The 24,758-nt window shown below is 41.6% G+C and overlaps 2 protein-coding genes across 8 annotated transcripts in view; one reads left to right on the top strand and one right to left on the bottom strand.

The window, feature by feature from the left end:
• On the top strand, nucleotides 506–8,125 carry NRSN1 (neurensin 1). 2 transcript variants are annotated; one of them, XM_021388577.1, is made up of 3 exons: nucleotides 506–623; nucleotides 5,456–5,653; nucleotides 6,617–8,125. In XM_021388577.1, exons 2-3 carry the CDS (start codon nucleotides 5,465–5,467, stop codon nucleotides 7,013–7,015), a joined length of 588 nt encoding a protein of 195 aa, XP_021244252.1. In that variant the 5' UTR covers nucleotides 506–623; nucleotides 5,456–5,464; the 3' UTR covers nucleotides 7,016–8,125. The 2 variants fall into 2 exon arrangements, with proteins under 2 accessions (XP_021244252.1, XP_021244251.1); XM_021388576.1 differs by lacking the exon at nucleotides 506–623 and adding an exon at nucleotides 694–941.
• The window catches only part of DCDC2 (doublecortin domain containing 2), a 59,224-nt gene continuing 50,453 nt past the window's right edge, over nucleotides 15,988–24,758 (bottom strand). For 4 of the 6 annotated variants that reach the window (XM_021388569.1, XM_021388570.1, XM_021388571.1 and 1 more), the window contains 2 exons: nucleotides 21,549–21,893; nucleotides 15,988–20,303 (listed from right to left, as the gene is read on the bottom strand). In XM_021388569.1, coding sequence (XP_021244244.1) covers nucleotides 20,196–20,303; nucleotides 21,549–21,893 — 453 coding nt within the window. In that variant the 3' untranslated portion in view covers nucleotides 15,988–20,195. Of the gene's footprint in view, nucleotides 20,304–20,477; nucleotides 20,607–21,548; nucleotides 21,894–24,758 lie in introns of all 6 variants that reach the window. The other 2 variants (XR_002435758.1, XM_021388573.1) reach the window with 2 other exon arrangements.

Raw genomic sequence — 24,758 nt, 5'->3', positions numbered from 1 at the left:
CTCTCCTGGGTAACTAGTGATAGGATGAGAGGTAATGGCCTCAAGTTGTTCCAGAGGAGGTTCAGGTTGGATGTTAGGAAAAATTTCTTCTCAGAAGAGTGGTGAGGTATTGGAACAGGCTGCCCAGGGAGGCAGTGGAGTTGCCATCCCTGAAGATGTTGAAGAAAAGGGTAGATATGGCACTAAGGGACATGGTTTAGTGGCCATTGTGGTGACAGGTGATGGCTGGACTAGATGACTAGCGTTCTTTCCATCCTTAATGATTGTATGATTCTACCAGGGCAGATGCAGAGCTTTGCTCTTGGCCTCCCGCTGTTTCTCAAAAAGATGAGGCTTCAGTTGACTCTCCCATTGACCGCTTTATGTCCCCTCTCCAGCTCCCAGCTCACGGGCGACTTTTGGTCATCCCTACTCATCCAAGTAGCCAAGCACTGTGGAACACGGAGCGCCAGCATCTTCCAGACACTCCCTCTGAACTTGGTGGTCAGGTTACCTGCTGCCCCGGCAGCACAGAGCTGCAGCGGCGCTGACCTTCCTTCTGTGCCTGTCCCGGGCTGCGCGAGTCGTCCAGTCGCGCTCCCCCGCTCACCGGCACGGCAGGTCTCCAGCGCACGGCCGCGCAGGTGATCCCTCCGACCGCGGCAGGGCCCGAGGACCCCCCTCACCGCGGAGCTGACTGGCTGCCTCGGCCCGCGGCTCCCACCTCCCTCCCCACACCACCTCGCCGCGCCGAGCCCCTCAGGGGCGGAGGCGGCGGGGCCGGCCGGCCCGGTGGCGGCTCTCAGTGCGCAGGCACGGTGCGAGCGGCGCTCCGGGCCGTGCATAATACGTGGTGTCTGGGGCCGGCGCGGCGCAGAGCGGAGATGGGACCGGGCCGAGAGAGCCGCAGCTAGCGCCGCTGCGGTTGCTCAGCCGGCCGAGGGGAGCGGCGGGAGGGACAGGTAACCCGCGCGGCCAACTTGGGCTCGGAGCTTCCCTCTGCGGTGCTCGCCGTCCTAGCGGGGTCCGCGCTTCCCGGCCGGGTCCGCAACGGGGGGGCGCCTCTCCCGGCGCGGGGCCCGCTGGGCGCTGCCTGCGGGTCGGGTCCTGGTTGGGGGGGGGGGGGGGTGCTGTGGGCGGGTGGTCCCCCGCCTGGCTCTGTGCACTGCTGAGTTTTTTCGTCTCGCAGACTGAAAGTAGAAAGGAAACCCCGTTAGTTTAATCCAGGGCTGCTGCTCTCCAGCGAGAGCCCCGCGCGGAGCAGCGGCCTGAGAGAGGGCCCGGAGGGCGGCTGCCGCTGGGGTAGGGCAGGACAGGGCGGGGCTGCGGGGGCGGCCGGCGCGGCCGATCCGGGCCCGGTCCGATCGCGGCGGGTGGCCCGGGGGCTGCGGCGGGAGGTGGCGGTGCTGGCGTGCAGCCTTCGTGTGGGTCTCATCTTGCCGCTAGAGCGGGGGATCGGGGGTCGCGGTGTGTGTGTACATCCGGAGAAGGCAGGGACCGTGTTTCTGAGAACCTGCTGGAGTAATTGCGAATTACGTTTGTAATTCACAGTGGTGGCTATGTGATGTCAACTAGAAGTGGCTTATCCAAAATTGTCCTGCGTTTCCCTTTAAAATGTTTTCAATAAGAAGTATTACAAAGTAATTAGAGAAGTTATGGGGTGGTCTTTCAAGGAGTGTGCTCGTCTCTTTATCTGCCTGGTCTGGTCACATCTCTCAGGATCTGTGGAGAATAGTAAAGCACAAAGTAAACGGGACAGCGTTTGCCATGGAAACAAAAGTTGCTAGGGGATGAATTGCTACTACGCAGTGGCATGCTTTGGAGCTGCCACCCTCCGTCCCTCGTGTTCCCAGACGTTTTGGGCTTAGATGCTGAAAAAGTTGTGAAGGTAAACTGCTTCCTGTGGCCTGGATGTGTGTTCTCAGCTCATGCTTAATGCAGGTCTGCCTAACATTGATTCTGTCTCCCTAGCAAGTTTCCCAACATCTCAGCATTTAGTTTCTCAGTCATGGAGGTGAGACATGCAAATAGACACCAACGCTCAAGAGGACGTAGCTACTGCAGTATTTATTCATCCAACGTAAATTGATGCAGATGCATTTCCTCTGTATTTAAGTAAAACTGATTTTCCCACCGTACTCTATTCCAGTTCCCCCGCCTCATCAGTACGTAGCAAGAATCACAACATTATGTTTGCACTGCAGCTGAGAGAAGAGACCATCTTAGGCCCAATTGCCAGACTGCTTCAGTGAGTCATGTAGGGCTGGGAAGCCTTCTTCCCGTCTCTCTAAGGAATTAGGTTTTCCAAAAGGTAGGAGATTTCTTCTTGCAAGTGGAAGAGTCAGAGCATAAAGAAAACATGAAGTGGAACTAATATGATGCAGTGCTTAGAAAGAATTAATGATGCTGGCTAGATCTAGTCCTTTTTGCTATTTTGTTTCTTTTCATTTTAAAAGGTCATGCTACTTGATGCTATCGCAGCTCTTTCAACCAAAAGATCATTCTTTTGTTTTGCTTTGTATTCAGCCTTCCAAGCTCTTATTTATCATTTTGCTCATATGCCTGACCAAAACCACCAATTAGCATTTTAGATTGATAAAGAAGAACCTGCATAACTTAAGTGGTTATGGGCTGTGTGTTTTCTGCAGGTAATTCTTCATCCAGCTGTTAGAAACACCAAACCACCCTGTATGTTTCTTGACAGATACACATACAGTGCCATGAATCCAGGAGAAATATATTTGTACAGATTTCTGTCACATTACATTGTATTTTCTTAAATTAATAGTGACAAACTACAATTGCCTAGTTCAGTTTCGTCTGTCTTACTCTACATTTCTTTTCTCTAGAAGTCTGGAAGGAAAGAGGCTCTCAAATTGTCTCCTTGGGATAGCTGGAACAAAGCAAGCAAGCTTTGGCATGCCCCCTTGTCTGGTCCTTCCCTGCCCTGACCTTACAAAGATAGTTGGACCTAGGAACAATGCCTCCTCTCCTGTTCACTGTGTGATGTCTCCTGCCAGATTGGAGAAATCTACATATAGGTGATCTTGCCCCACTCTCCCTTAAGGTGGTGGTGTTCTGTTTTTGGCTTAGATTTGCTTCTTTGAGAAAAATATATATGTACTGGATAGGCAGAGCTCTCTCTTTAGTGCTTCCCATGTAGAAGATGGCACCTAGCTAGCTGTTGAAGAAATGGTAGCAGTGAAAAAAAGAGGACTTTCTTTTTCCCTTTTTGGTTGGGAAACAAACAGCAGGAGAGACTCCCAGGGGACATAAAAAGGCTTATTTGGCAAAAGAGCAAGCAGTCTTGAAAAGCAGAATAATTTCCAGTTTTCCCATGAGTGTTCAGGTTATGTTCTCATGGTGTCGTGCCCTCAACAGTGGTTGGGCAGCTTGTCTGAGAGCTGTCCTGGCAGCTTTGTGCACATGGTAGCCTGGATGCAGAGCAGACAGCTGGTGCCACGCAGGCAAGACCTTCCTGCAGTCCCAAGGTTTCCATGCACCTCTCCTGGCAAGGACAGTGCCCTGCGTGTGCTCCGGAGGGCAGTAGCACTGCACTGTTATCAGGGAGCAAGCCAGCCCTCAGGCTCAAAGGCATGGGGCCTCCTGTTCCTGAGGTCTCACATCTGTGAGAGCTTTGAAACCTGTCCATGAGTCATAATAGAGAAGCTTGCCATTATAAGAGGTTGAGATCATGAAATCCCAAGCTAAATGCATATTAAATGTACAAAGTAAATAACAGCTGAGATTACTGCTAGCAATAAAGAGGAAACAGCAAAGCCCTCTGTCACTTGACCAAGAATGCAGCCAAATTCCGTATGTTTAGGAGATCATTGTCATATCGGCACTGGTTTCAGAAGCAAGAGCTTCAGCTGGTTGCCATTACCCACTGGCGTGTGCTGGTTCCTGCTTACACTGAATGCAAAAGTATCTATTTTGTTCTTACATAGTCAAGCATCTCATACTCAGCAAGTTCGCCCATTCCTGAAGGGCAAAGGGACCAGAGTCTGCAAAATTGGAAGGTCCTGGCTGCAATGAGCACATGAATCCTTTCTTCCAAGTAAAATTGCAGTGGCAATCGGATGAACCAGTTGTAGCTGTCTGAAGTTGCTAAATTGAGTTGTGACATTCAGATTCAGGTATTCATTAACAGTTCCCTTTGGGCTAAGACTTTTTGAACTCTTTAAAGAGAAGCAAGTCAGCTTAAATAACACTGACCTGTTGCTCAAGTTTTTTAGGGGCTGGAATTACTTTAATGAATTCAGTATGTCACACTTGTTCAAGTTTAGGTCTGGGATTTGCATACTTAAACACAAATTTTCTGAGTTACGATAACTTCAGTGAAGTGGAAAGAGTAGGGAACATTGTCTGCTATGAAAATACCTAACAGAATTCAGATTTTTATTAGAGTCAGCAGGAGCCTGGGCATTGAATTCTCTAGAGGAGCAGCAATTTGCCACAAATTTAGTATTTGCATTTCACCCCTTGGTGAGCAGATCAGTGCTATTGTGGCATTCCATCTTTTTTATTTTTAACTATTTGTATTTAAGTGCAGTTTGAATCTAGCTAGGACTTACTTTGCCAGTGTTTCTCATGGCTGTGAATGTTACAGCAGTGCTAAGTCCTTCATTTCAAAAGCTCAGGCAAAAACATTTAAAAGCTTACTCAGCAATTAGAAAGTTTGTAAGGCTGCAGACTCCACTTAACTAGTAAAGCTGGAGTCTGCCTGAGAGGCAGTATGAGCCCTTCAGAGATGCTGGCTATCTAATAGTTTCTGCTTTCTTCAGTCTCCAGAGAAACCATCACTAAGTGTGAAGGATGGGGACCAGGCATTCTACCTATGTGAGGGATGTTTCTGCAGCACCTTTAGGCTCTGATGTGCCCAGGTTTCCTTGAGCTGAGTCACTGCACGCAACGCTACCAGGCTCATTACCAAGGCTGCTTTCCTTCATGTCACTTGGAACATACATAGCCAGCTTTGCTCCCCTTACCACGTCAGTAACTAGATCCACTTTGCATGAAGGGCTTAGAGAGTATGCCCTACGAGGAGAGACTGAAGGAATTGGGGCTGTTTAGTCTGGGGAAGAGGAGGCTGAGGGGAGACCTTCTTGCTCTCTTCAAATACCTGAAAGGTGATTGCAGTGAGAGTGGGGTTGGTCTCTTCTCACTGGTGACAGGTGACAGGACAAGGGGAAATGGCCTCAAGTTGCGCCAGGGGGAGGTTGAGGTTGGATATCAGGAAAAAATTCTTTACAGCAAGGGTTGTTAATCACTGGAACAGGCTCCCCAGGGAGGTGGTTGAGTCACCATCCCTGAATGTGTTTAAAAACTGTTTGGATGCGGTGCTCAGGGACATGATTTAGCAGTGGGTTGTACGAGTTAGTGTAGTATGATTAGGTTGCAGTTGGACTTGATGATCTTGAAGGTCTTTTCCAACCTGAGCAGTTCTATGATTCTATGAAACCTCTCATTGCAGGCAGGAAGGATGAGCGCCTATGCTGACATCTGTGGGTCCAAGCACGTGCAGGGCAGCACCGAGGGAGGTTACCAACGCTATGGAGTTCGGTCCTACCTGCATCAGTTTTATGAGGACTGCACAGCTACAATTTGGGAGTATGAGGATGATTTTCAGATCCAGAGATCACCTAGCAGGTGGAGCTCTGCATTCTGGAAGGTACTGCCCATTGCTGGTTAGTGGGGAGAGAAACTCTGATCTTGAGGTGTTCACGTGTAACTAATGTTTTTAGATACTAATCCGGAAAACCCTTGTTGCTCAGTTTTCACTGTGATGACTGAATAGCAGTCTGTCTTAGCACGGAACTTCTTGCTTGTTTAAACCAAGATACATCAGCTTCCAAGGGAGTTCTGGAATTCTTGGATCCTCTGGTTTCTCTGTCCATAGGAGCTGTCACTGAAACGTCCAAGTCTTGTTATGGGCAGGGTTTCCAAATTCAAAAGTGTAAGTTCATCAGATAATTACAAATGGTAATGGTAGGTTAACAGCATAACCCTGGGTCTATGTGATCTGAGCATTAAAAAAAAAAAAAAACAAAAACTAAAAAACACAACCAACTATAAGTTCTCCATGAAGATCAGGGAACTTGGAGAATGTGAGAGTGCCTGAGGTTGGAAGGGATCTGTGGAGATTACCTAATGCAGCCCTGCTCTGATGCTAGGGCCATCCTTTTATGAATCAAACTTTGCACTTGCGGTTGAATTGTGCTAGAAATATTGCTCAAACATGCATGACAAGTGGTGAATATGACACAGACTAGCAAGGACAGAACTGCTGGTGCTAACCACCACCTAAAGCTAAAGAAATAATTAGTCACGCAGTGCTGGGGTTAGACTGTAATTCTTCCTGTGTTGGGGCCTTTGGACATTAGGTGCTTTTCAGAAGTACAGATGCATATTCTGTTGTTTCCAGAAATGTCGATACTGAATTATATAAATACGAATTGTAAACAGAACGTTCCTCTGTATATTCTAGTTCTAGTAGAGCCACTCAAAAGAAAAGTGTTGGCTTAAGAACAAGGAACTGTATCTGCAAGACACTTTGAAGCTAAAGGCTCTCTAGAACCACTTACTAATCAAAAACTAAAAGGTCATATTCACTGTTACATTTTCTGTTTTCCAGGTCGGACTCATCTCTGGGACGGCTTTCATGCTGATTGGTTTAATGGTGCTTGTAGTGGGTTTTCTTGTGCCACCGAAAATCGAAGCTCTTGGGAAAGATGATTTTGTTGTAGTGGATACTCGTGCCATTCAGTTTAATGGGTCCCTTGATATATGCAAGCTGTCAGGAGCAATCTTGTTTTGCATTGGAGGAACCGCCATGGCAGCATGTCTGCTGATGGCTGCTTTTGCTAAAAGTTACTCCAAAGAAGAAAAGTACCTCCAGCAAAGATTTAAAGAGAGGATAGCAGATATAAAAGCCCACGCAAACCCAGTCACAAAAGCGCCAGCACCAGGAGAATCAAAGATACCTGTCACTTTGTCCAAAGTTCAAAATGTCCAGCCTTTATCTCAAACCTGACCCTTTGGTTTTGTTTCTCAGTTGCAGATCACTTCACTGGAAAATATCAGCTGTTGTTGGCATATGTGCTAGTTAATTACAGTATCAAGTGCTCTGCTATACAAATGCACAGCTGATTGGGAAGCTGTTCCAGTATAAATTTAGGATTGGAAAAAGTGAAATTATGTGATTAGACCCGTAACCGGTGTAGTCAGTGCATTCAAACATTGTATTGAAACAGTAAGACCTTGCAACAGTGATTAGGTATGTTGCTTAACAGATTGCATCCCTAAAAAATAGAAGGTGCATTTATGACAGCTATGCCAGGAATACCCTCTATCCCACTCCTTAACGTTTAGATGAGTTCATATTCTATTTTGTTTTCTCTTTGTCTTTAAAGTACTTTTACTGCCTAGTTCTGCTATCCAGGAAACCAAGATTCTGCCCTTGTAATTTGCACTTGTCATCCTGTCTCATGCTACTGTCTATATTGAAGTAATAATGCACAGGTAAAATATACATGGCTTTGGAGTGCCCTCAGTTGGATAATGGCACACTTCTCAGTAACATTACTTTCTGGGAAAGAAAAATTATACTTGATCCAGAGTTACAACTAGTCTGTGAGAGCTGCCACTTTTCTCTTAGTCATCGCCCTATTAACAAAAATAGAAAATAAAGATGAGGAATTCATGAGAGGAGGAATGTCATACTTGTGTTCCTTTGGATTGGTTTTGTTTCTTTCATTACATTGTATTGTTTGACGCTCATACAGATTTTCAGTTGTGGCCAGGCCCCATTCTCTGTCAGGACATTAATGTCAGGTCAGATGATCTTAACATACTTACCTAAAGACATTTTGAAATGTTGTTTATATTTTTATAGATTATAGAAAAAAGTTATGCTTATCAGATACATTTGTGTAAATGCTTACCTGAAGACTTGTTCTTTCCCTGGAGACCCTTAATTATTTTCTCACCCAGGGCAATTCTTTCACTGTCTTAATCTATGGATTTAAATGAAACTGTATAAAGAAAGATGTGACATTTGTACTCTCTGATGATATGTGCCACCTTATAGTTCTGTCTATTTTTTGAATGGATTGAATAAAATTCTAGGCCTGAGCCAATCATAGATTTTGTGAAAAGTCTCTTTCTAGTCCAGCAAGTCTCTCTGGTTCAGTTAGTTCAGTTGGCAGTTGCAACTCACCAGTCTGATAATGCAGTTTGTATTTTCAGACTTAGCGCACGCTGAATCAAAAAGCTTCTGCACAGTACCAAGTATGTTGTAATAGCTTTGCTCGTTTCCTTGATACAACATTTTGTGGTCTGTGACTCAGTTCAGACTTCCACGATATAAATAAATCAGAATATATTTGGAAGGTTCAGCTGAGTTTGCAACAATTACTGTGGCTGACAGCAGCATCAGAAGTAAAATTTCTTCTGAAAATAATGAGAACTGCCTATCTAAGCAATGCAAGTGCAGTGACCAAATGCTAGCATTAAAAAGGACAGATAAGACTTTGTCACAAGCACATAAGTACATAGAATGTAATGAAGCAGGTTTTGGGATGCTTCTTACATTTTGTTGGCAGCTATATATAAGACGTGCAGAAGCATATTGCACCCAATTCTTAAAAAATTAAGGTTGTAATTTTAGGGGAGAAGCAGATAAAAGTAGTGTGGAAGAGGAAAAGGTGAGGAGAATGATGAGAAGCTGTGTGCTCCTTAAAGTCAGTAAGAACTTGATGGAGAGGGACCCTCGTCCTTGCTGATAGCTCACAAGGACTGGACTGTGGAGAAGAGCTGAAGCTGCTGCTGCTCATTAGTTATTCCAGCTGCTGCTCATTAGTCATTCCAGATAGACTGCTTATCACTCTTTCCTAGCTGAGAGGAATTTTGTTTGCTGCTACTTGCTTTCATTGCTTTCAGGTTATCAGTATGCGGGCGGCAGAGAGTCAAGCTGTCCTGACCTTTTCAGTGCAATTTTTAGTTTAAAATTTGTTCATGGAGGAGATGTGACATTTTAAGTTTTACAGTGAAGATCACTGGAGGAGCTGAGAATACTGGCTCCTGCAGATGTTGCTGAGTCCTATCTCTGTGCCTGTGTTTTGTTAACACAACAGGACAGAAAATCCATCTGGAAAAAAAAAAAAAACAGAACCGGTTTGGCTTGTTTCCCCCATGTAGCTGTATGGGAATAGAGTTCTTCAAACATGCTGCACACGTTGGTGCATGTGTGCAAGTGCTGCTAAATCTTGTCCAGAGGATGAGTGACCTGACAGCAAACAGAGCTGCAACAAGCATTCGGTCACACTGTGCATCATTCCCGCAGAACTGAACGTGCTTTGACAGTGTGAGAAAGGATGAGTCATGGCATTACCCAGGGTTAGGAGAAAGAAAAGCCCTCAAGGATCATACTAATGCTTGCTGGGATAGGAAACAGGTTGGAGATTTAGCATTTGCAGCAAAGCTGGTAACACTGTTGCAGCTGATGCTGCCACATCGATTTCATCTTGTTAAATCTTTCAGTTATTTAGAGATTTTCTGGCATTGAGAGCTCTGAAGGCTGAAACCTTTTGGAACGGAGGCTCTGTACCAAACAGGGCTTTTCTGGAAATGCTGAGCATAAAACTATTCTGTTACTATTAAGAAGTCACATACCAGAAAATTTAAGACTCATTAGAAACATTTTGGGGATTCAGTTCCTTATAATGTTTTAACACCCTCAGCCTTTGGCACAGGAACAGAAGCATCAGAAGAGCAGAGGAGATGTGCTTTGTGCTGTTCCCATGGAAAATGCCAGTGATGCAGCCTCCAGCCGGGAGCAGTGAGGGACAGCCCTGGAACCTTCCAGTGAGGCTGAGGACAGTCTGTCCTTGTGCGTATCTTTTCTCCACCATTTGTCTTTTCCCTTTCCCCATCCCCACAAATCACAGAGCATGCACGCTGGGGCTGTCTGGGATTTCACCTGCAGACGTTGGTTGCCATCACCTTTCCAAAGGACACGCTGATATATTACTTAGTGCAAATAAAATATGCCTTGGACATCAGAGACTGTATTTCCCACTTGTTGACCTCCCTGTTCAACAGCCTTATTAGTTTCTTCACATTCACCCTATTTCTTCCTCTTCTTCTAGCCTTACCTATCTTAAACGTATCTTTCAGTGAAACCCCTTTTAGCCTAACAACATTTTATCTGCAATTGTAGCAAAAGAAATAACATTTTTCAGTCCGACTGATAATCAGTGAATTAATTTTGATTAATGCATGCTCTCCTGATGGTTAGGTCTGCATTCTCTACCATACTGTGCAGGTAAAGCTTCTCATCTGTTCCCTCCTCCTCCCTCCAAGCTGTCTTGACCCTTCTATTTTCAGTTTGCCCAGTGAGTCACAGCATAAGGCAGAGAAGCAGAAGCCTCCTCAACTCCTGAGCTGCCTGATAAGCACATTTAGTTCCCAGTCTCTGCTACAGCCTCAGCCTGCCATTTCCACACATGAGCTTTCTAATCACACACAAGTGCAAGCAAACAGCTCTTAATGAAAGCAGCAGCATGGGGAGGCTGCAGCACCTTGACCAGCAGCCAGAGGAGAGAGGGTGGGCAGGCAGAGAGCAGCACAGAGCCTGCATGCTGGGGAGCCTGCTGATCATTCCCCAACACTGTGAAAGTCTGTGCAGGCAGCAAAGGCTGCAAGAACCAAAGCCGGAGGCACTTTGCCAGTAGCCTTCTGTCAAAGGGCTAAAATAAAGGAATTAGCACATCCTGTCGTTTGTACCAACCCATCACCCTGCCATTACACAGCAGGCTGCTCTCTAAGCTCTCCTGGGCTAGCAAAACAACAGAACATGATGCTCCATACAGAAGCAACGTCTGGATTTTGTTAAGTAATCCCTGCAGCACAGTATGTCCCCAAGGAGCATCATCATAAATGGAGAGATCCCTGTCAGATCCTCCTATTTCCAGTGTTTGGACTGTGTGTTCCTTGTGCAACCTTCTGATGTCCTGGCAAACAATCCGCTCACACCCTTAATTTCCTCTGCTCTTATCAAGACGGCAGGCAGACCACACAGTGCGTGCTTCCTGTATTAGTTCACTTGATGTACATTAAGCAGGGCAAAGCTCAGCTTTGCTGTCTGATAATTTACAGAGGGACTGTTATGAAAATAACGTCTGCATATTAACAGTAAGTCAGGCATTTCTCATGGCCATGCAAACAGAAGAGACGGCGTGCAAGGAACTGGCTTTATTGTTTTGTCTAATCATTTGCAGCTGGTTTTTGAAGGTCTACTTTTTCCATCATTTACCATTTATGGGTTTTAGCAAATAAAGATGGAAGATTGTTTTTAAATGCAGTTAATAAGCCAGTCAATTTAATGATACACCAGATACGCCGCTCCGGTAATCACTTGTGCCTTCAGGCCATTGCCTAGCTAAAAGCAGGCTCCAGCCTGAGGCCACATGGATGAGCCGGCTGAGCCCTTTCTGGAGGTCATTGTTTCCCCACCTCTGCTCTTGTGCCAGCTGCAGTGCTTGCTGCCCTTTCTCTCCCTGCCTCACCTAGCAACCTTGTGCCCTGACATTTCCCTCCTGAGATCCATGTGTTTTCTGACAGCTCTCACTCATACTTCTTCAGTTCTCACCTGACCTTTTGCAAAGGGATTTTTTCTCAAACTGGAGCAAAAATGTGCTGAGACAGAATCCTTCTGCTGAGCACATTTCCACTGTCTCCAAGAAGTGTAGCCCTGCCCTGGTACCCACCAGACAGGCTGGTTGGCTTTCTGCCCCCCTTTCTTTGTAAGATCATAACCAAGTGGGCTCACCTGCACCTGACCCTGCAAAGCAAGCCCCACTGTCTATGCCAAGCAGAGCAGAGGAGGTTGCTGAGACCCAGCGGTAGCTTCTTTCAGCTGAACTCTGAGGGAAGGGGAGTCTCCAGAAATATTCCAAAACTGCTTTAGGATCTGCTCTCACTTGCCCTGAAATCCAAGGTCTCCAGTTTCCCAAAGTAAGACATACCAGTCTCTTAGAGTACTTGTCACATGGGCTTGGTCCTTTGCTGTGAACATCTGTTAAAGGGAGATGTTTGCAGCTCATCCCCTCCAAGATCACAAAATGGACTGCGACTAGCTCATACTGACTTTCAGACAATCACATAGCTGTCAAAAGCAGTGGGTTATTTGGTTTAATTATGTCTCACCTTTAAACATGTGTCTATGTGAGCTGCAGTCAGATCTTTGCCCTGACAAGGTGCGTTCTCCTGGTGTCCTGCCACAGCCCACTGCTGTCCCTCCATCAGTAGGGACTGCCTACTGAGAGGCACCCAGTGCTGCCCTCTGAGCCCAACCGTCTTTTCTCCAGACACAAATCACAGAAGTGCAGCCTGTGGTGTAACCCTCCAGATCCCACAGAAATCCACCTACCTGAACTGACAACACAGGCTTCTGTTTGAAGGTAGCTCTGGAGCTGGCAGCCAGATCTCTCTCCACAGATGTATTATGGCAACATGTTGAGGGCTTTGCTCCTAAGACACCTGTGTGCTGCCATCCATATTCATAGCTTTTTTCTGCAGGCAACCCAGCACACAGGCTTACATGCACAGTGCAAGCACTGCACCAAGACCTCACACCCAGAACACCCAGCTGTGCATCAATGGATCTTTGTTTAGAGAACATGCCTTGGTATATCCAGGTGTACTCCACAAGGGCTTTGTCACCCACACGTGTCATACATGCGCTCAGGCATTGCAAGGCCTTCAGGCCTCAGCAAAATCCAGAAGCCACAGATGTTAAAGAAAATAATCCACATCCCACATGTGAGTGGGGATGTAATATAGCACAGGCTTGATGCTTGTAAGTATGGTGAGCAGTAAAGGTTAGAGGGGCTAGAAGGGACACATACCAGGCAAATGAATGGGTACAGTACCAACATATATGTGCTTCTAAAGTACATGGATCCTTAGAGCATGAAAGTTATGCAGATCCTTTTTGATATGGAAGTGATATGCACACTTTTCATTTGCTGGTGGAAGTAACAGGCTTTCAGTGACAGATGCACCCAAGAGGTTTAGTTACCCTACCTTCCTTTTTCTGCGATGTCATTTATAACCATGTGGTTCTTTAAGAAGTGAACCCTTGAGTCACCTTGAGCTAGTCTTTGTGTTGCATGAAAAGAGAAATAGTCTTCATTTGTTTCTCTTTCTTTGTGGATAGAGAATACTTTTATCCAGTGGACACAAATCCCAGGCCTTGACTTACAAAGTTAATTCCTGTTTGGTGCTAACTCTGAGGGAGCAATAAGAGAACGGTAAGGGAAGGCACAAAGGTTTTTCCTAGGATGCTCACTTTTCACTGACAATCTCTAACTGAGAAAAGATGTGGAGTATAGGCACTATTTTTGGAAAGATCATTTCTCACAACCAAAGTGGAAGAAACAAATTCTGCAGAGAAACAGGATTGGTGTGTTGTAGGAAGGCACAGTCCATGGCAGAAGAGGAAACAGGGATAACTTAGCACAAGGGTATAACTCTGGTCCCTGGAGCATAGCATGACTGCTCATCCCTGACACCATTTCCTCAGTGAGACAGAGGAAGTATATATCAGCACCCTACTCAAATCAAGCAGCCCTTCCCTACTGAGAGAGATAGAAAAATCTGTGTATCAATGAATGCTGAGGCCTGAATATGTATTTTTTCCTCAAGAGCAGAAGAATCAACTCAACTATGTGAAAGCAAAGGCAAAGGAATGGGCCCCTGTCATGTACAGAAACTACATTTCACTCATAAGAGAGAAGCAGAAATACATCTGTTGATGTAACACAGTGATTTAATAAAGCTTGTTGTAATCAAGACAGTGAATTAACATGGGTCAAATTGTCAAGGTACACTTGATTATTTACTGCGTAGAGGGTAGGGTTAAACATATTGAAACAGGGACCTTCTCACTGAATCACAAGATTCAGAGTGGTTCTCTCTTGTTTTCTAACCTCCTTGAACCACAGAGGTGAGGATCCCAGGTGCTGCTGAATCTGCTCTTAGTCCCAGACTTTGTCAACAGTTTAAGTCTAACTGCACAAATCAAAGATATAATCTTAGTGTAACTGACAAAACTTAAACTAATTAATAGTCACTTAACAAGGATCTGTATCAGCAAGACATCTTAATGTCAAGGTATAAGGGATCTCTGTAACCTCGAGAGGCATACTGGCTAAAGGTGAGATCCTGTTGTGTGGCCTGCTGCCATTCAGGAGAACTCAAGGGGCTCTTGAGCTGCTCGCTGTTTATGAAGTAAGATGGTTGACTCGTAAGTCATAATTCTGGCACATGCTTAATTGGCCGTCAGCTTTTGAACCAGGCGTCTGCCATCAGTTCCCGGAGCACTAAGTTTGAGGCAGTATTGTGGTCATCATTTGTTTTGGTGTTATCTGTCCTGGGCATTTCACTGTCTGCCTTATCAAGGACTTGGGTGCAATGGCCACGCCAAAGGATGAAGCTGGGTAGGAGCACACCATCACTACCCCGTCTCCTGGGTGTCCCAGAGAGTGCCACTAAGATTGTCCCCAGAGCTGTGCTCAGCCATGAGTGAGAATTGTGCCCCTCTGACACACCTCACCTGGGACAGAAAGAGGAAACTCAGATGGTTGCCACCACTCCACAAGACATGATTACAGCAGGCCAAAGCCTGCAGGGTGAAGCTGACCTGTCAGAGCCATACCTGTCCCCTTACCCAGGCATTAATGAAACCACTGATTTGATCTGAGTCATCCCTATTAATTTTGCCACATTATGTGTGCAGCCTTCCCAGGATGCTTCTCACACAGGTACAGTCCCTGCAGCGGTAGCACCTGAAGGTCATTCCATTGACTCTAGAAACATTCAGGTGTGGGGTGCTAGGCCCCTCCTTTGTATCTGGCACCTTCCCATTTATCTGAGCTGCAACAAGACAAGTATCCAGCAGTCAGATTCTATTTTTTTCACAGCCCTTAGTGGGCCTCATGTACCCAATGTTCCTTCACAAAGAGACTGAATGAGAAAATCCAAAATTACAAGTGCTGCTGGAGAGAAGAGCACTCAACTCTGTATACCTGTGTGCTTCTCGTTAACAAAAGCGCTCTGCCATTTTACAATACAGATTTTCATTTACATGCCACCTTTACAAGCTATGCTTTATTTCACACTTGTTAAAAAACCAGCATCTTACTTTGAGGCAAAGGGAGCTATGTGATGTTGCTTACGCTGGACTGACTTTTGCAGTTGCCAGCTAAAGTTTTGCCTTCCTGTGAAGTCAGATGCTTGAAATTATGACAGCAAGGGAGAATTTTAAAGTGGATCTCAAACAGAACATATCTTTCAACATCATCAAATCAAAAGGTTAATTCTTAAGATGCCTCTAACAGCCAGTCAGTCCACTAAAGGTGATGCAGCGAGGACAATATTTCTCCAGTCACAAACTGGGCAGCCTGGAGAAAGGGAGCCTACAGCCACTGAGTGTACTGAGTCAAGTGCTTGGATTACCTGGCTGGTGCTTTTTGCACACCTGGAAGCCTAGAACACTGGGGGGCCACTCTCCTGAAAATCAGTGGTGTTAGGAACATAACTTGGGTTTTCAGGAGACAAATTTAGCTTTGAGCAAAAAGTATTTTATGTATTGGTTCTGGAGTCTGGAAAAAAGTAAATGCCCTTAAAAATTATTTTCCAGATAACACTTGGATTAGGAGCTTGACTTCATCTGCTTCACTTGCATATCAGAGGGAGTACAACAGAATTTGCAGCATAAATAGGACATGAAACTTGTGCCTTTGAAAATCTGCTAACCATAGTCATGAATCTACGTGTTCTTGATGTGTATAAATGTGAACCGTTTTATGGAGAATTAGATTTCTTCTAGTTCATGCCAAGCAAGAGATTTTGAAACTTTTTGGGATCAGACAGCTGTCAACTAATAAAACCAGCATTTTGAATTAAATTTTGGTTCCACTTAGGACAAAGAAAAATTCAAACTGTGTTTAGTTTAATTTATTAAATTGTAAGTATTAGAACTAAGTGTCATCTGCAAGGAAAATATGAACATTTAAAGGTACTCATAGTTACTGCATAGATTGTTGGATGTCTGCCTGCTGTATCAAAATATCCCATTGTTTAAGGCAGAAGTCCTCTATGCAGCAGCCTAGGACTAAAGACCTTTGAAAGCTTTGCTGTCACATGCTGCAGTAAAGATACTTACTTTCTTACTTGAATTTTCCATATCCTTTCCACTTTCTTATGACCAAAATTCTTCCCAGGCAGTTTTAGGTTGCTGTTTCCATTTCACTTCAGTGTTTTAAGCATTCTGAACTTGGCTCAGCAAAGAACAAAAGTACGTACATAACTTAAACAAAATACCATCCTTTCATAAGGTTTGCTATTGCTAGATTTTGTGATTTTTTTTCCCCAAGGTTATAGTAAATTTCACTGACAATCAATAGTATTTCTCCCATTATTAAAATAGAACACTGCTAGACTACCATATACACGGGTTAGTTGCATGTGCAGCATGAGTACAAACAAATGCATTCAGTTACAGTGTTTATATAAGTTAATGCTTGCAAATGTGTCCATGAAGAATACTGTATCAGTATTCTGTATCATATCAGGTGGCTTACCTGTCTATTGCCATGTCTAAAGCACTTCTTTCGACTAAAATTCAGACTGAAAACTATGAGCCACCCAAAACATCCTTGAGCTGTATCTCATACAATCATTCTGATTGTCACAATTTAATGAATAGATTTTTCCTTGAGATATTTCATTTTGTATTTGCATTTATTATCTAATAGTTATTTTAATGTACCTTTGGAATAATTAATCAAAATACCCATGCAACTCTCCTTTTCTCAGTATTTTCAAGTAACACTTACATGTTGTTGTTTTATTTTTCTGCATGCAGATTTGGATGAAACTGAGACAGAGAGAGGAGTTAATCTTCTTCATTTTCACCCTTTTCTTTCCAGAAATTAACATTATTTTGTCTCTGATACGTCAGATCACAGAAGCATTAAATAAAATTTGATGAAAACTGCATATTTGTGGGATTTAAGTATGTGCTGTAGAGGTTTGCTGAAATTAGGAATTAATTCTTTTATTTGTGGGCTATAATAAGAGCTGAACATAAGCATGCTTTCTTTCATGGTTGCAATACCGTAACTACAAAATCTGACTTTTTGGAAGTTCTAGTGATGGAAGGATCCTAACAGCTGAAAAAAACACTAGGTTTATTCATAACATCAGTCATCCAAAGCTAAAATTAATGTCAAACTGGCCTTGATTTGAGATAAAAGCAGAACTGTCTGTGTGCTAGTTCTTTTTTAATGGCAAACTGTTTTTAAAAATAATGCAAAAAAAAGGGAAATATCTTAAAATATATATATATTGCATAGACGCTTAATAAAGTAACACTCTATAAGCTTAAGGAAAAAAGAACATTTCTCATGTAAAACCAATTTAAGTCATCACAGCAAATTAACATACACAAAAATATTTTTAGCAAAGACCACACATATGCTTCTTGATTAATTTCTGTTAACATCAGAACTATTTGTTATGCATAAATTAATTTTCTCTGTACAAGAGAAGCAGATAGAAAGTAGATGTTTTCAGTACTGTGAGAGTGAATGATGAAATGGCTCTCTCTCTGTTTTCCCAAAGTCCAGTTTCATATTCTGAAGAACAATATTCAATCTCTCTTACAAGATGAACAGCAGAGAGGAAAACATTTTAAAGGCTGAGTAACACTCACTGGGATTTTCATGTTCTCGTGAAAGACAAGTATCACATTACAGTTCCTTAGAATTTACTTTAAGCTTTTAGATAACTCTTACTGATATTTGTAGGCCTTTAAGCACTGAGGATGCTGAACTTGGACAGAAAAGGGAAGAAATGACAGAAACAGCAGACAGAAGTTATGAATAGAAAACAGAGAATCTCTATACAAAACTGTTTCTTCTAAATATTTTTTCAAAGTACAACATTTTGAGGAAAACGTTCTCTAGATTAATTTATCAGACATGTTTGGTTGCCAATTTAATTTCAGATTTCTGAGGATGAAGATCATCTCTGAGGTTGCTCAGGCCTTCACCTGCGCTAAGATGACAAGAAGTAGAGTCCTGAATTTGGGTACACCACTAACTTCAAGCAACTCTTCACAGTAGTGTCAATACAAGACCACTGTCATTTGTCTCAATTCTTAAGCACACTTAAGACCATGCTTATTGTTGAGCTATTCAGCTCTAAAGAAGTGAAGATGGAGCACTAGCCATTTTCCTTGGCGAGCTCTACAAGAAGTTTCAGAAGGTACTCTGAGACAGAGCTTCCTGGTCTGGCTAGTTAAGCATGGTTTGATTGCTTTTAATGCTACCGCATATATAATTCCAATGCAAGATTACCTATAAAGGTACCCAGAGGATTACAATTTGTCATTTTCCTCATTAACACTTGCAGTTATTTTATCCATACTGTTTTGGCTTTATTTTGTCGTTGGTAGATTTTAGTTCCACTTATCTTCAAAAATCATCTTAAAATGCATCAAATAAAATAATTGCCTAATTCTTGGCTAAATTAGGATCTTATTTTGAACAGAATACATAGGTAATATTTCTCTACTTTGTCAGACAGTTCAAAAAAGGCCATGTAAATCAAAGATATTTCAGAGTTACAGTAGAGCAAACCATTCTAACCTTGTTCCTGTGTTATTTAAAGTTACGTTATTTTAAACTCACATTGCCAATACTCAGGAACATGCTAAAGGATCTCTACATATTTCTTCTGCACTGGAAAAATGTATTTAATAGTTGGTAAAAAAATGCAGATATTTCTATGAGTTTCAGTCACAATAATTTTTCTACACTTCCTTCATACAGTGCTTCAAGTTCAATTTGTTCCTGAATGTAATTTTGGTCTTAATAGCATGAAATCAACAAAAATGACATTTAATTTCTCTTCGTCGTAATTTACCAGCATTAATGATAAAGAAATCCACTATATCTTTTGTATAATTAATGAAATTATGCTCAGGGCTGTATTTCATGATCTACAAATAATTGCTATTACTAACAGAGAAATGGTAAGAGGAATGGGGTTGATGTCATTGAGAGAACAAATACTGGGGATCAGTGCCTTATTTTCTAACGCAAATTAAGCCACAACCTATCAGGAAACTGCTTACTCAAAAAGATGATAATATGTTTTCATGCATTAAGGCTATGGAAGGGATTCATAAACACAACAACAGTTGCTGAATTTTACATTAAACTGATAATCTTATATTAAGGTGTTTCATATTAAAATGGTTTCATTGATAGCAATGATTTCATGCTAATTTCAGTCTGAATCTGGGCCTCATCATTTTTTTCATTAATAAATTAGGTTTCACTTGGACTGAAATGCAATCAAATTGATCTGCTACATATCTGATCTGCTGCATGCCCTTGCTTTATTCTTTTTTCACTATAATAACAATTCACTGCTTAGTGAACTGGTGCAGGACAATCAACAAAACTTATTGTTGCAAGTGGGAATAAGCTGCAGCATTGTAGGCTTTCAGCCTCTCTTCACAATGATTAAGAAGTGCTATTTAAGAATGGAAAAAACGAACAATTCCAATTAATATACGGAAAAGCCACTATCCAGTAATATTAGGACTCATAGTACATCTCATTTTCTGTCCTTTAAGTGAGCAAAGCATTTTCTTTCTATCTTAAAGTTATGCCTGGAAATAGAGTATATCATGTGGAATTTCAATGGGAAAAACTACTTATGTCCTCCTTAAAAGTCACATTTGTTTTCTCTTTTCTAAACAAACCTGCAAAGAAGTTCTGACATTTAACTTGTTTATTTACCCTTTTTCTTGAAAAATGTCATTTATATAGTTGACTCTGCTACTGATAATCGTCTTATACCACAAAATACTTTATTTCTAATGTTTCTAACACTACTATACAGTAATATTACATTTTTTCCTCTCAAATTCTATCAGAAAGTCACATCTTGTGAAAATAATTCAATGTTGTTTAGTAGATATTAAACTTTATGTCCTATTCTATATGCCATTATCATCTCAACATTCAGTATGGGGTACTCAATCTATCTTCCTATTTTAAGTTTTAAATCACAAAAGATAATATGCTTGAAAGTATTATAATATTTCTTTTTTCATTAATTACATTTTCTTATATCTATGCAACTGCAGCGTAGTCATTGCTCTGGTCCTTTCTTTCACTTTCCTGTGGGCTAGTGATTGTTACCCTTGGATTTCTGGATGTTTTTTCAAGATGAGAATCAACCTAGAAAAGAAGGATAGTTACCTGATGAAGTTAACAGTAGCTAAGATTTCACTTCATTTCAACAGTGTTATCATTTTGTATTAAAAATTCCACAATGAATTCTTAGCACACACAAAAAAAATGTTTTCTGACAGTGATCAAATTAACCTTTTTGTTTAGCATAAGATTATATACCTTCCAAAGGAGAAAGTACTCAAATTAGAGGTTTTTCCCCTCAAATCATCAAACATCCAGTTACCCACATATCCTTCTAAAGTGAATGCTCACTCACTTTCTCCATTGCCATTAATAACTTCAGCTTGCCTAAAAATAAAACAAAAAAATCCATTAATATGTCAAGCATAGAATAAATTCGGGGCCAAAGAAAACATTATGTTACTCAGTTCTTTTAATTTCCTTGAAAAATGTTTTTGTGTGTAAAACAGGAACAGAAGAAAGCCTAGTTGCAAGGAAGTGAGAAACCATTCCCAGTGATCCAAGAAACAGAGGAAGGGTCTTTTTTTCAGCAGTTTATAGGCAGCAAATATGCAGCAATTTGTTCAGCTTCTAATACTCAAGAATATAGGTCTTCCTAGGTCTGGATTTTTTCTATTAAGCAAAATACTTCATTTCCTGTGTTCTGTTCATCTGACATTCAAGGCAGTCCACTTGATTCTTCTGGGCTGCATGACTCCATCTAAGCTAACAGCATGTTACCAGCTCTCCCAAATTTACAGGATATTTGATTTTAACCTGACTAAAGCGCCCTGCATTCAAGACCTTGTTCATTTCCATTGTCTTTTCCTATTTCTTAGAAAAAGAATTGAAACTTTCACATAGCAATAGCAAGTTCTTTTTATGAAATACAACTTCTGTGAAAGTCAATTCAGCAAAAAAAAAAAAAAAAAAAAAAGGCACTGTGGTTTCATGAATACATCTTCATGCTCTGTCCTAAGGATAATATAGTGGGGAAGTGTAAAATGGTTATGCTTTTCAGGAAAGTGCAAGATTTTTCTGTTTTTGAAAGTTCAGCATACTCAGGAAAGCAGGACATGCAGGTTCATCAAATAGTGAGAAACATCTGCTTTCTCAATTGGAGGGCATATAATGTAATTAATGATGTAACCAATCTATGTGGATAAGAAACAGCTTTTCCCACACATTCAGTTCTATTAAGGTCTCTCAGAGACTTATAAGGAGTGAGATAATTACATACTGGCTGAGAACGTAACTTAAGAAAAACAAACTGAAAGAATATATGCTTACCTGGTTCTGACTGCCAGAATAATCCTCTTTTATGTCCTCTTCATGCTGAAGATCATCTTGGCTGTTCATCTGCTCCATCCCCTCACCATTTTCTTCATTTATCTTGCCATTTAAGTGGGCAAGCTCCTCTTTCTCTGCCTGGTCAACATTTTCTGTTTCTTCTGTTTTGTGTTCATAATTCCCATTTAATTTATTCTCATTTTCTCTATTCCTTTTCATAACAACTTCCCCACTTTCCTCTCCATTCACTTCTGGATGTTCTCCCTTTTGTTTATATGCTTCCTCCTCTCCCCTGTCATCTTCCTCTTCTGCGTTTTCTTCTTCATCTACAGTTTCTGCTGGCCTCTGAAAGGAAAAGCAGCAATATTATGAAGCATTTTTAAACAGAATTCTCCAAGGCAATTCTGAAACATGACAGACATCAAAATCATAATTACATCATTACTAGGGAGCAAGTATGCTAGCTGGAGGTTTGACTATAAGGAGAGAAAAATAATGCTCCTGTTGACACCTCACATTGCACTCTCATTCTATACAATGTGTTAATGAGATTTAGATGTATTGCACTGGGTTAATCCATTTGATTATGCTAAAACAACTGGAATGATCTAGATTTAATTATCCCAGCAACAGATATTTTGCACCAGCTATTCTGATCCATCTAACATTCTGGCATCTGGTACATATTTATTCTATAAAATAAAATATTGAACTAAAATAACATCACTAGCCCACAAAGTGTTCTCAAGTTTTACTTATGAACCAGACCACACCATGCCAATCAGTCTGGTCGCGACTTGTCTTCTATGCATCCACAAAAAAGCAGCATGAGAGATGAGATAGATAGACCCACTGGTCACTTCCATAATGTCTCTTCCAAAAGACCCCTGTGTGGGTTTGCATAGTTAAGATTTGTTTGACATTTAGTAATTAATTTTTCCTACATAATCAGAGAGGAAGAATGGGATGTTGTCCCATACTGAAGAAGACTAAGCACAAAATCACTAGAGCTAAAGCTGCTAGCAACATGATTTCATGACAACCTGGGAGACTGATGCACATGCTGTCTAGTTTTTGCCATTTGTCTTCCAGTTTCGACTTTCAGGATTCACCTGACTATTCAGTGAACCAGTGCCCCTTCTGCCAAGATGACTTATGTACTTGTGCTCAAGTTTGATTGAAAATAAAGAGTAAAAGTCCCATGGAAATGACATTGTATCTGCCTTCCACACAGCCACATCAGACTAAATCTAAAGCAAGCAATCTGAGAGCAAAAGATACATTCTCTTTTAATCAAATGTATTGGGAATTCTACTGCCATTAGCAGCTCCTTTAGGCAGACAGGTTTATCCTACAGCTTGTATGTTCTGTCTTATAAAAACCTCTTTTCCTCACTAATAGTTTCATATAAAAAAAAATTCTTTCATTATCTTCAGCATATTAGTAAGAGCCAGTTCAAGAATCCCAGCAATTAAGTGAAGCCTTTTGACAAAACACCCTGCTTTGCTTTGATATTTAGGTAGCAATGTAAGACTATTTCACTATGGCCACACAGAATACTCCACTGATGGATCATCAGAAAGGACAAGTTATTTCACTGTAATAATCCATAGAATGACAAATTACTAGAAATACTACGTGGTTACCTGACCGTATAAATAATGGCTCCTAAAGCACTCTTTGAAGTACAGTGGTTTCTGTATGATTTTTATTTAAGCCTTCCTAACTCTCTTTCAATACAAAACCAGCCTTATTACTTCTGAAATGAAAATTAAAACAAGTCTTTACAGACACTTTCAAAGAAGTTGCCACACAAAGCAGACTTGAGCCAATTTGTATAACTATAAAGACACATTAAGACAGCAAAGAAAATGCAGATCTAGTCTACCCACTGATTCACCACCTATGACCTATGGATTTATTTTCAGTGCACAATGGAAATTAGCAGCTTTGAGTTCTGACTGGAGCAAGAGAGGACTGGACAAAATAAATGCATCTGATACCCATATTTAAAAGTAGGCATTTTGCTTAATGACAACTGCTTGCTACGACATTACAAATACTGGCTATATTTGTTAGATTTCATCCTGTCTAAAATGGACATAGGTCTAAACTAAGTGAAACACAGTGTACTGAACAGTAGCCAGAATCCCACTGGAAGCTCATAGGGAAAGAGCATCATATAACATTCAAATTGCAAAATGGACCAAAAAAAAAGTCACCTTTACAGGTAATAATTGGAAAAACAAAATGCTTTCTTCATTTAATCTCGTCTCAAGTTACACTACATTATGGAGGATATTTCAAGAAGGCTAAAATCAACATTGACAAGGAAGAAAAGACCTTCTGCTCAGTAGTCTAAAATGCAGTATCATTCCCATTGCACAAGAAAACGTAGGTAGGTTTCAAAATGAAGATAACCACAGTCAATGCATTTCAGAATGAGCAACAGACCCAAGATAGGACAGTAGGGAAGGAACTGAAGTCCCAACCCACCCACCAAATCACACATTGCTCTTTACATATAAAGTGTGACACTTAGTACTGAAATCTTGCTGATCTAGTAATTTTAAGTATGCAGTTTTCTCTGAGAAAGAGAAATACTTAGAAAAGTTATTTAATTTTCATATTTACGGAGGACAGAATGTTTATGGTCTTATATATATATATATATGTACAGGGAAGAAAACAGAAAAGGGGAAGAAGAGAGATTTTTATGGTTCAAAGCTCATAAATACTGCACATGCATAACTACCTTCCTGAACAGTTCCAGTGATTTTAGTGAACCTGAAGAAGGGAACTAAAGAATATATTAAAGTGCTTTCTGGGTAAGGGCTTAATTCAGGGTCCCCTGGAGTCAATGGGGATCTTTTCACCGAATTTGATACACTCCAGTCAACCATCCAGCTACTGCTACACAAAATGTCTATTACATTTATATCAAAGTTACTCCAAACTGTGTTCTCTCAGTCAGGATAAAAGAGGATGGCTATACTGAAATCCAAACAGGTATGCTGAGTCAGATCTACACATCCTCAGAGTAAATATCAGACTCACTTCTAGGAGTCAGCAATGATCTTGTTTGTCATTGGCATTTCACATCTTATTTTTTAGCTTCTCATAAGTCACCTTTTAAACAGCAAGAATATTCACAGTAAGAGTTTCTTCTATATGTAATGCATTGTCTGGATGGCTAAGACAGATGCAGGG

This window comes from Numida meleagris, chromosome 2 (assembly GCF_002078875.1).
Source record: "Numida meleagris isolate 19003 breed g44 Domestic line chromosome 2, NumMel1.0, whole genome shotgun sequence".
Lineage (NCBI taxonomy): Eukaryota > Metazoa > Chordata > Aves > Galliformes > Numididae > Numida > Numida meleagris.
Note: the sequence above shows the minus strand (reverse complement) of the source record. Positions and strands in the feature narration are given on the sequence as shown.

Excerpts from the sequence above, each read along its gene's own strand:
- NRSN1 (XM_021388577.1), top strand. The coding sequence starts at position 5,465 with ATGAGCGCCTATGCTGACATCTGTGGGTCCAAGCACGTGCAGGGCAGC. Across the intron at positions 5,654-6,616 it reads GGAGCTCTGCATTCTGGAAG|GTCGGACTCATCTCTGGGAC; the intron begins GTACTGCCCATT and ends TCTGTTTTCCAG.